The sequence below is a fragment of the Alligator sinensis genome, unplaced genomic scaffold (genome assembly GCF_000455745.1).
Source record: "Alligator sinensis unplaced genomic scaffold, ASM45574v1 scaffold228_1, whole genome shotgun sequence".
In the NCBI taxonomy this organism is placed as follows: domain Eukaryota; kingdom Metazoa; phylum Chordata; order Crocodylia; family Alligatoridae; genus Alligator; species Alligator sinensis.
Window position 1 is genome coordinate 1,592,167 of NW_005842044.1, and position 10,593 is coordinate 1,602,759.

Sequence of the window (10,593 nt, forward strand, 5' to 3'; positions counted from 1 at the left end):
AAATAAGTTCTCCCCAAAATACAACCCTGACCTGGAATTCAGGAAGGGACTAGAAGAGCGAGTGCTGCCCCCGTAAGAGGCTAATTGTGCGGGTTTCTCTCATTCTCCAGGTGGAGATGTCTCCGCACAATGCAACCCACGTTTAAAGCCAGCAATCACTGCTCACTTTTTGCTTTGCTTTTCCCAGGGAGAACCACCTGAAGCCTCTCACATGCAAGAATCACAATGAGAAGAGAAGGAAAAGGCTTCTTGGCTCACAGCTGAGAGATCCCCTCCTATCCCCCTCTACCCCCCAGCAAGCCTGCAGGATTCACAAGCTGGACAGCAGCAAAACAAGGGTTTTTTGGCCTAGATTGTAACAGCAAGAGTAGGGCTGGGCAGGTACCTTGCTCATTCCACTCCCCATGACAGCTCGACGCGGGTTCTCGCTCGGGTACCTACAGAGAAAAAGCAAAACAGGCCCGTGAGATCCACCGCCTGCCAAGCTGCACAGGTGAGTTTGCAGAGCCCCAGGAAACTCAGCTCACTTACCAGCAGCAGCAGCTCTGCCCAGGGCTCAGCCTCTTCGTGGGATGAGAGACCGGGGAGGACTGCAGCTGCGGCAGGGCAGAGGATGAAATACGGTTCTCAGGACGTGCCGTGGCTCAGGTTTCTCTTCCGGATTCCCTGTCTCTCTGGGGCTCCTGCCCACACAGCCAAGCTTTCTCAGCTAAGTCGCTCATCTCGCTGTCACTCCCCAGTGCCACCTGGCTTCCTTCATCCCTGGAGCTCGCAGGAAGGTGATCAAAAGCCCCAAGGCAACACAGTCAGACAGTAACAGGACACCTTCCCCAGTGCAGCCGGGTAGCATCTCTGCTGCAGCCTGGCTCCTTCCTCTGCCAAATATTTGAATCTTCCCTTCCCTCTTTCAGGATTTGCTCCAGGTATTTGCCTTCACTGATCTCCCCAGTAGCAGAAGCCTCCATCAGAGTCAAGTTTCCCATTGATTATTTTCCTTCCTGGTCCAAATTCCCTTCCATTCTGCTACAATCAGCAATATTATTCCTGACAGTGCTGGGCTGAAAGCAGGATTAGGACAAAATTCTCTGGTTGGCACTCATGGAAATGCAGAATCACTTCATTAAATCACGTGGCATTTTGATTCACACTTACAGGCATGAGATCGGATTTGGGCACACGTATTGTAATAGAGCATCTTCATTTGGACCCACACTGAAACGTCAAGTAATGGACCATGTATCTGCATAAGGGAAGGGTTCCAGCATTTGTCCCTCCCTCCCTGCAGAGTGGATGAAACAAGCTCTTCTCTGAAGCAGCACAAGATTGGATTTCCCCCCGACCCCGCTCCTGAAATCTAAGTTTATAAAATGGATACGGGTAATTGCCCGCAAAGGATGGTCAAGACAGCTAATTGCTTGCGCTGCTTTTCCTCTGTGAACACTGTTAAAGTCCTGAAGTTAAATATCCACCTTACAGCCTGGGATGGAGCACTCAAGTTAGGAAAAACTCTCATGAGGAGGGTAGTGGAACAGGTTACCCAGAGAGGTGATGGACTCTCCATCCTTGGAGGTTTTGCAGACCTGACTAGACAAAGCCTTGGCTGGGATGATGTAGTTGGGGCTGGTCCTGCTTGGAGCAGGGGGTTGGACTAGATGTGACCTCCTGAGGTCCCTTCCAATCCTATGGTTCTGTGCCTAAATCTGTTTGAGCGGACCAAATTCTCAGGAAGCAATCAAGCAGTGTGGGGGGAGAGGGAAGGACACCCAGCTCTAGCTTCCCAAATCTGACTGGGAGAAATGACCCTTCAACACTTTAAGCATAATGCATTCCCTGCATTTAGCGAACTGGCACTGCAACGCACAAAGGGCAGCCCCCTGGTAAACTCATCACCAACCTTCCTTTCCAAGGCAGCAGAAGAGTCATCTGTACCACTAATACAGTTGAACCAACTACATTGCAGCCACCTCTAACACACTGCCCCCAAAGCAGCATATTTTAGGTAAGGGAAGATTTTTCAAGAGCACAAACGTTTGACCCGCTCCCATGAGGTCAGTAGGCCTGCCTGTGGCAGGCTTCCTCCAACCACTATGCATGTTGAACAGGCCCTGTATTGAAGAAGCTTTGACCATGGCTCAGACAGATACTCTCTAGCCCCTTTCCATGCTCACATTTAATGCCCAAGTGTCTCCACAGCCCTCCTCCCCCTTGCATTCATGCTATCCACATGCAAACAGGGAAGGAAGGGAAGCATTATCTTCACTTCTGCATGCAGGGAAAGAGGCTGAAATTAAAACAATCATTTTTATAGAAGTGGTCTCTGAATGTAGATGCCCAACTTTAAACACTGAAGACAAGGCTTTCCTGAAGCACAGCAAAATTTATGCCAAAAGGCTGCTTTTGAGCCTTTTGGACTAAGCAATTTGCTCATAGAAATGCAGACCAGCATTCAGGAAGTGGAATGGGATGCTTCACATGGCACATGCCAGTGTCAGCAGTGAAGTACCTAATTGTATAGCACAATGTTAAAGAGACATGGATTATCTACCTTGGGTTTCCTATAGCACCAAGTCCCCTTACTGTGAAAGCATTTCCAGCTGCACAAAGGAGGTACTTTGTCTTTACATCTCTTAAATGTGAGGCCCCAAATGAAGCTCTTCTGTCTCTTAGTAGTATGGGAATTGGATCTAGAGAAAAGTGCAGAACTTTTTCCTAATACAAGGCAGTGCTATGTATGTATTTCCACAGGAGCAGCACTGCTGCCATTCCTCAGAGCAATGGGGCTCAGTGCTGGGAAGTGTTCCCCTCCCCTATAGGAGCATGAAAGCAATGAAGGTGAACTGAGTTAAAGTGAATTGTCAACCCTGCCCTTTAAATCTGTCACCTAATCCAAACCAGATTGGTTCTTGCAACTATGTTGAGAAGAATGAGATTCTTCCAAAGAGGAAGACACAGGGGTCATGGAAACTGATCTGCTTCTCTGCGCACTCCAGGCAGCAGCACTAATTTCTGATTGGATCTGAAGGGAAAAAAAAAAAAAAAAACCTTTCCAGACACTTCAGCATCCCTCTGCTATGACCTTGGCACAGGAACTGCTAATGAAAGCTGGAAGTCCTGCTGCCAGACAGAAGTACGTGAGCAGAGCACTGCACTACTGCAAGAACACACAAAAAACCCCCAACTCTCAGCACAAATGAATGCGAGCTCACATGCTGAAGCTTTTTAAACTGCATCTTTAATCTTGCTCTCCAAGAAATAAGACCCCCTCTACGAACTGGAAAGATGAGCACTTTGTTCCCTTTTGCCAACTCTAATGCTGATCCACACATCAAGTCATGACAACATGGTAGTGTTTAGAAAGGACTTTGTCCCTTAGCAAATTACAGCCAACAATGAAAGCTCTTAAGATCAATATGAAAAAAAAAAAACTTTCAAGTAAACCAGATGTTTATTAGCAGGTATATTGAAATGGAGGGTTTGTTCCAGTACAGAAGCAATGAGGTCATAGATACGTAATGGAATCATTGCAAATTCAAGCAGAACAAGTCCAGTGGTTCCAGGAGTCATTTTATTTCTTCCATTCGTTCTTCTCATAATCCCACTTGGAAGAAAGGCCTTCAACGGGATTAACTCTCATATCCAGCATTCTCTTGGTCTGCTTGGCCACCCAGTCTTCAGAAAGGGTGTGAGGGACAGGCGCAAAAACTGCAATTCAAAAATCAGTTGGGGTTTTGAGATACAAGGGAGTTAGGCACAAAAGTTACTAGGGAATGGAATATGCTATTCCCCATTCTCAGAGCAACTGCCCTATTGCTAATACATATTCAAATACCCGCCCAGCATAGGTCACCTGAGAACTATTCCGAAATGCTTTCACCTTGTTTCCTGCAGATTCTGAGCCTCCTGTTACAGCTATTTTACCAAAAATATCAGGGACAAAAGCCAGCCTTCTCCTGCTAGCCTACACTGTTACCAGGTGATCATATGATGGCTAGGAGTCCTAATGACTCACTTCTGCACAAAGCTAGTTTGACTGCAGTGTGCACATGATGGGCAGAGGAGCCGCTTTCTTATCTACCCTGGAGATTTTGAACACGAGAGGAACCAGAGAGCGGCCTGACACAGCAAGCAGGCTTAGGGAGAATCTGCTGTTCTTCATTTCTTTCCAGTTAGAACCAAATGTGCAGGAAGGGATGAAGTCAGACTGTACAGAATTGCCTGAATTTTGCAGCAGAGAAGTAGAGCAGTGGGATGGCTGCAAGATAGTTTCCTCAACTACATCTTTCTGCAGTCGTAGTCCCCCACTGCTTAAGTCATTCATCTGCAACTGTAAAGCTCAAAAAGGCTCAGGATTTTGTGAATCATCACTTGACGACAAACAGTAGTAGTTATCAGTACAGCAGTGTAATGCAAGACTAGAGTTTTGGCAGTTTCCAAGTTTTCTTATTTTATTTTTTGTCTGAAGAGCACAGAAGCTTTGGGATGGGAAGGATTTAAAAAGTAGTAAGGTGATTCTTCCAAGCCATTTACTTACCGTACATTTTCTCCCATATGAGGAACAAGCCGCAGAAGCCAAGGAAGGCGGCAGTGGCACCAAGAACAGTCTTCCACTCCTTTGTTCCCTTGTTCATTTCAGCATAAGTCTGATTGAATTTGATATGATACACTGAAAAGAAAGTTTCAAGATGTTCTCTTTATACTCCAGGGTGCAAACACTGTAGACATTCAAAAGAGTCTCCCCTTTGCAGGGATGAGAGATTTGTAAGGCCAGTTCTAAAGCACAAGGATGTTATAACAACTTTGCAATTAAGCTGCATCTTTCATGCAGAAAGACTAAGGTATTTCACAAAGGTTAGTACATGCTGTTGAACTGCACTGCCCACTCTGTAGATGGAGAAACCAATGCACTAGCAAGAAAGATCTTTTGCTGGAAGTCTTGCAAAAAGTCTGACGGATTCACCCACCAGATTTGTTTGAACAGGAATGGTTTTACAGCTAAGCGAGTCAGGGTATTTGGGTCTTATCCCTGCTTTTAAGTTTCTTAAGGCTTTTAAGAAAGCTATTTCTGTTCTGTTCTGAGTCAAGCCTCATAGCTTTTTTTTTAAAGTTACTGGGGGTGGCGGGGGCAGATCAAATGTTTCTTGCATTTAAGAGATTTCATAGACATCAGGGCCGGAAGGGACCTCGGAAGATCATCGAGTCCAGCCCCCCGCCCAAAGGGCAGGAAGTCAGCTGGGGTCATAGGATCCCAGCAAGATAAGCATCCAGTTTCATCTTGAAGGTGTTCAATGAAGGCGCTTGAACCACCTCCGGTGGCAGGCTGTTCCAGACCTTGGGGGCTCGGACAGTAAAGAAGTTCTTCCTTATGTCCAGCCTGAAACGATCTTGAAGTAGTTTGTGACCATTCGACCTCGTCATCCCTTGGGGCGCTCTGGTGAACAAACGTTCCCCCAGATGCTGGTGGTCACCCCTGATAAACTTGTAGGTGGCCATCAGATCACCCCTGAGCCTGCGCTTTTCCAGGCTAAAGAGCCCCAGGGCTCTCAGCCTGTCATCGTAGGGTCTGCTTCCCTGACCTCTGATCATGCGCGTGGCTCTTCTCTGGACTCTCTCAAGCTTCTCCACATCCTTTTTGAATTGTGGAGCCCAAAACTGGACACAGTACTCCAGCTGCGGCCTCACTAAGGCCGAGTACAGGGGGAGAATGACGTCCCGGGATTTTCATCATTTTTTTTTGTTTTTGCAGATTTTTCTTCTGTATTGACTTCAGCAGTTTCAGCTTCTGCCTTTCATTTCAGAACAGTACCTTTTAGCAATAAATACCAATCCATTTTCATCCTGTAATAGCATGAAAAATATTGAACTCACCAGCAGAATAAGCTGTACTGCACAAATGTTTCTTGCTAAGTGGGTACTTTACAGTCCGCTTCTGACTCCAGTGTCCACATCATTAATGAAGATGTTGAACAGTATGGGTCCAAGGACAGAGCCTTGGGGGACCCCACTGGTCACAGGACACCACGATGAGTGACTTCCATCGATTACTACCCTCTGGGTCCGACCCCGGAGCCAATTTTCCAGCCAGTGGATCGTGGAGGACCCAAGGCGACAATTGGCCAGTTTCTCCAAGAGGCGATCATGGGACACCAGATCGAAGGCTTTTTTGAAGTCAAGATATATGACATCAATCTCTTCTCCCTTGTCCAGGTGATAGGTCACCTGGTCGTAGAAGGAAATGAGATTGGTCAAGCAAGACCTACCCGCAACAAACCCGTGCTGGCTATCCCTTAAGATGTTGGCGTCGGCCAGTCCATTAAGGATGGCCTCTTTAATAAACTTTTCTAAGATCTTCCCCGGGATAGAAGTCAGGCTGATGGGCCTATAGTTAGCCGGATCCACTTTCCTCCCTTTCTTGAAGATAGGCACCACACTGGCCTTCTTCCAGTCTTCGGGCACTACACCAGAGCGCCAAGAGTTTCTACTTGAAACTACACCAGATGCTTCAAAGAGACAGAACATCATGGCTTGCAGGCCAACTACATGCATCTAGAGTCATTTTAATAAAGACACTAGCATTCTCTGTGCCAATCCTGTACTGAAAAGCTCTCACTTAATACCTGCACCAACAGACTTTCATCTCTCCCATCACTTTAACCAAACTTAGGGCAATGTTTAGGCTAGTTTCGTACTTTATTATAGTTCTGTGCAATTAATATGATCAGCCATTGTTCAAAGTAGCAAGGTACAAGACCTTCTTGAACTTCTGGCAGTTGGCTCACCACAGAACATAGCACCATGCAATGTCGGAAAAGCTGGGTTAGATAAGGAGGAGTCAGGAGGTGCAAAGTGTTAAGCCAAGTTTGAAACCTAGGTTCACTTTCCAGTTTCCCCCTCCTTCAGCCAGCAACTTCATCTACAGGATGTAAGGGGCTTTGTCTGAACCATCCAACTGAAGGACTTAGACACAGATGGTGTCTGCAAAATAGGGGTGAAGTAGAAAGAGGGAAAGACAGGAGATCTAAAGATCTACCACACAAGATATTTCCAAGGAAGGCAGAGTAAACCAGCCATGCCTGCTGCTCATGAGCACAGGATATGGCCTACACACCAGTCCAGCTTAAGAGAAAGACCTCTGAAAACAGGGCTCTTAAGAAAAGCTATTGGCTGAAACAGCCAGGCACTCCGAAGCAAAGACAAGGATCATGCAAAGCAACTTTGAAACAGCCTCAAGCTGCTAAGTCAGCACTTCTAACTGCTCTAAAACCTCAAAGATGTCCAGGTGTTCAGTGCTGCAGCCAACTGCTGATGCTGCCCTCTTTCCTATCAGCTTCAGTCAATTAACCCCCACCCCCCACAAGTATCTCTGCACTGCCTCAAGACTTTCAACCCACAAAAATCCATTTACAGGATTAGCCTTAGACCCTTACTGCATGCTTTGTCCTTTCCCAGGAGCATTTCCATCAACAGTGAATGCGTAAGAGATCAGACTGGCAGCAGGAGGGGTGATTGGCTTTCTTAAATGAAATACCTACGTGCAACTTTCTCATCATTGATTGGCTTTCAAAAATGAAATACCTACGTGCAACTTTCTCATCAATGGTCAAGGCATTCCACGATGCCTTTTCCTTTTCCTTCAGGGTCTTCTGCTCAACAGAGAGAGTCTTCACATATTGCGCATCAGGCAGGGGAATGTTACGACGATCCACGTAAGACGGGAGGCTGGCGTCCTCCATGCCCACAACAGCTGCAATAAAGGGTGGGAGGAAAGAAAGGAAAACTCAGAATTTTTATTTGACATACTAGAGCCAAAAAAACTGAAGTTCTATCAGCAACAATATTAAGATTCCCCACAAACAAAGCGGATGTCAAGAAGTCTTAAGGGAAGTGTGCTTCTAGATAAGTTATCTTCAACAGCAACGAGGAGGAAATAACAGTAACCAAGAAGATTACATTTGCTCTATATCCAGGTTACTTTATGTGCATCAATCATACAGCAAAGAGGAGGAGGATTTTAAAACATTTTAAAATACAAAGTTTGGCGGGGGGGATGGGGTGTCCTAGCTTCAATTATCACACCTCCCACTAAGTACTATTCTCCCTGACATTTCAAATAGTGGATCTTCCTTTAAGTATTTATGTTTTCCTTTACAATTTCTTCCAATCCCCTCTCTCTGGATCTTGCGATTCCAGGATCCCTGAAGTGCTGATGCTGTTCTCTGACACCACCTACTGGTGATGGCACAGATTAATAACATGCTTTCAATCACCCAGGCACTTGTGTTTCACCATTCCTCGGTTCTGCTTCTATTGTCTTGCTTCCACCCCCTCCAGGTAGTTTTTGCTAGATATCCATCTAATATTCCTCCATCTTCAAACACAGAAAGTCACAAATGTTCAACCTATGTTAGGATGTTATTTCTTCAGCTAGCCACACACCCAAAAAAAGGCCTGATCCCTGACAGAGTGTATTGCTAGAATAACTGCACTGAATGCAGCACGTTTGGCCCTATAGAAGTTGCTATTAAAAGGAGATAAAGGTGCAAGCTCAGAGTAATTATAATTTCAGTGTGCACTTAAGACTTAAGGAAGCTTTATGTTGCTTTGCTCATGAGAAATGTGAAAAGGGGCAGACCACAATTTTACTGAACAATGTAGCAGTCATTTAAAAAAAAAAAAAAAAAAAAAAAAGAATATTCTTTCTAAGCAAAGTCTTGTTACAACATGTCAGCCAGCTTTCTACTCCTCCTTACTTCTACCAATGATTAACCTGGATTTGATAGGAGCTTGCATTTTTCAAAATTTAAAGCTCAGGATAAGGGGACATAGAAATAACTGAAGGTTTTCTCTTTTCCCCCCCATCTCTGTGCAACAGGAAAAGCACACAGCATACCTTGTCCGTGTCCTCTCATGCAGATGGATGTAGAAATGGCTCGCTTGCTAACTAAACTAAATGCCCTAGAAGCCAACATCCTATGGGAGAGGAAAAAAAGCAGATGGTTACCAGCCAAAGATGGCAGATTCATACATATAAATGGAGGAAATCTACACCCTATGCATTAGAACAGCATTCCCAACCTTTTTGGACTCAAGGCCCCCCCCCCTCGCTCCTCATCTGCAGCCCCGCAGCCCCTCACTCCCAAACAGCTGCCCCCCTCCCACCCCCAGCCTCCAGCCGCTCAGTGTGTGGGCCAGGAGGTGGGTATGCATATGCCCCCCCCCAAATTTCTACACCCACAAAAAGTGTCGAGAAAGCGTAAGGAAAACACCACAACAAATCAATTCTTTTTCAAAAACCTTGGACTCCTTATTCAGGCTTTTCCACTGACCCCTGTGCAGCGCCTAGTCCGAGCCGCTGTCAAGGGCAGTGGGTCGCCAGCTTTTCAGTGGATTAACCCTGAGCTCAGTCAAAAGTTCTCACAAGCACCTTATATTTATAGCAAATGTAGAAAGGAGGTAGCGGCGTCTGAAAAGGTAACATCAGGCCTACAAACACTGTGTGCGCTTCAAGGCCTGGCAGGGAATACCTGACCTTGCAAGGGGACTGCACCGGGGACCAGAAAGCAAGCGTCTCTTGGTGACGCCACAACAGCACCTCCGCTCCCTCCTGACCTGCCAGACACAGGCTGCTGGAAGGACCGAGGAGGCCTCAATTCTCTGCCTGAACCCACTATATCCTTGCAGGGATTTTACAGATAGAGCTGGTCACCGCGCCCCTTTCATCCTGCTGGATGCAAAATCACCCCGACGAAGGGGCTCTGCTCCATACCAGCCACCCTGCCCTGCCCTGCCCTGCCCTGCCCGGCCCTTCGAACTCAGCGCCCCGGCTGCGGGGAAGCAGGAAGCCGCAGGGGCAGGGGAAGGTGCAGCGGGCAGGCACTGAGCCCACGGCACATGGGGCCCCGTCCCCCCTGGAGGCACCCCCCCACCGTCACCATGCAATGCGTTCCCTTAGCAATAGCCCCCTACCCATAGGAATAGCAATAGCTGCCTTAGCAATAGCTGCCCCCCACGTCACCAGGCAACACGGTCCCTTAGCAACAACCCCTTAGGAACAGCCGCCTACCCTCCTCCCATCACCATGCAACCCATTTGCTTAGCAACGGCCCCTAGAAACAGCACCTCCCCATGTCATCATGCAATGCATCCCCTTGGCAACAGCCCCCTCCCATCACCACAGAACCTGTTCCCTTAGCAACATGCCCTTAGCAACAGCCCCCTCCCCATGCAACGTGGTGCCTTAGCAACAGCCCCCTCCCCACCGTTACCATACAATGTGTTCCCTTGGCAACAACGCCTTAGGAAAGAACAGCCCCCTCCCATCACCGTGCAACGTGTTCCTTCGGCAACCGCCCCTCCCAACGTGCCCTTAACAACAGCCCCTCCTCCCCCGACACCATGTAACGCATTCCCTTTAGCAACAGCCCCGGCCCCGACCCCGCCCCCCTGCCGCTGCCAACGACCTGGCCCGTCCTCTAGGCCTGCTATCGAAGACGGAAGAGACACAGGCGCGGCGGAAACGCAAAGCACGCCGGGATGCGGGCAGGGCCGCACGCGGAGGCGGCAGCAGAACGGACTCTTTTTGTCCCTCCGCGCGTC

The 10,593-nt window shown here is 47.6% G+C and overlaps 2 protein-coding genes across 2 annotated transcripts in view; both read right to left on the minus strand.

Annotated features, from left to right (window-relative positions):
* Positions 1 to 670, minus strand: part of LOC102385272 (dual specificity protein phosphatase 22-A-like) — a 26,424-nt gene extending 25,754 nt beyond the window's left edge. The window contains exons 1-2 of the mRNA XM_025203093.1: positions 532 to 670; positions 386 to 437 (exon numbers count right to left, since the gene is read on the minus strand). Of these exons, the coding sequence (XP_025058878.1) occupies positions 386 to 406 (21 nt within the window). The 5' untranslated portion in view covers positions 407 to 437; positions 532 to 670. The remainder of the gene's footprint in view (positions 1 to 385; positions 438 to 531) is intronic.
* A 2,756-nt stretch (positions 671 to 3,426) lies between these two features.
* Positions 3,427 to 10,587, minus strand: LOC102378286. Its single transcript, XM_006022749.1, has 5 exons — positions 10,441 to 10,587; positions 8,888 to 8,967; positions 7,577 to 7,741; positions 4,532 to 4,663; positions 3,427 to 3,702 (listed from the first exon to the last, which is right to left on the minus strand). Exons 2-5 carry the CDS (start codon positions 8,964 to 8,966, stop codon positions 3,566 to 3,568), a joined length of 513 nt encoding a protein of 170 aa, XP_006022811.1. The 5' UTR covers position 8,967; positions 10,441 to 10,587; the 3' UTR covers positions 3,427 to 3,565.
* Positions 10,588 to 10,593: the final 6 nt, after the last annotated feature.

Excerpts from the sequence above, each read along its gene's own strand:
- LOC102378286 (XM_006022749.1), bottom strand. The coding sequence starts at position 8,966 with ATGTTGGCTTCTAGGGCATTTAGTTTAGTTAGCAAGCGAGCCATTTCT. Across the intron at positions 7,742-8,887 it reads CATGAGAGGACACGGACAAG|CTGTTGTGGGCATGGAGGAC; the intron begins GTATGCTGTGTG and ends CCTTTATTGCAG. Across the intron at positions 3,703-4,531 it reads CATATGGGAGAAAATGTACG|TTTTTGCGCCTGTCCCTCAC; the intron begins GTAAGTAAATGG and ends TTTGAATTGCAG.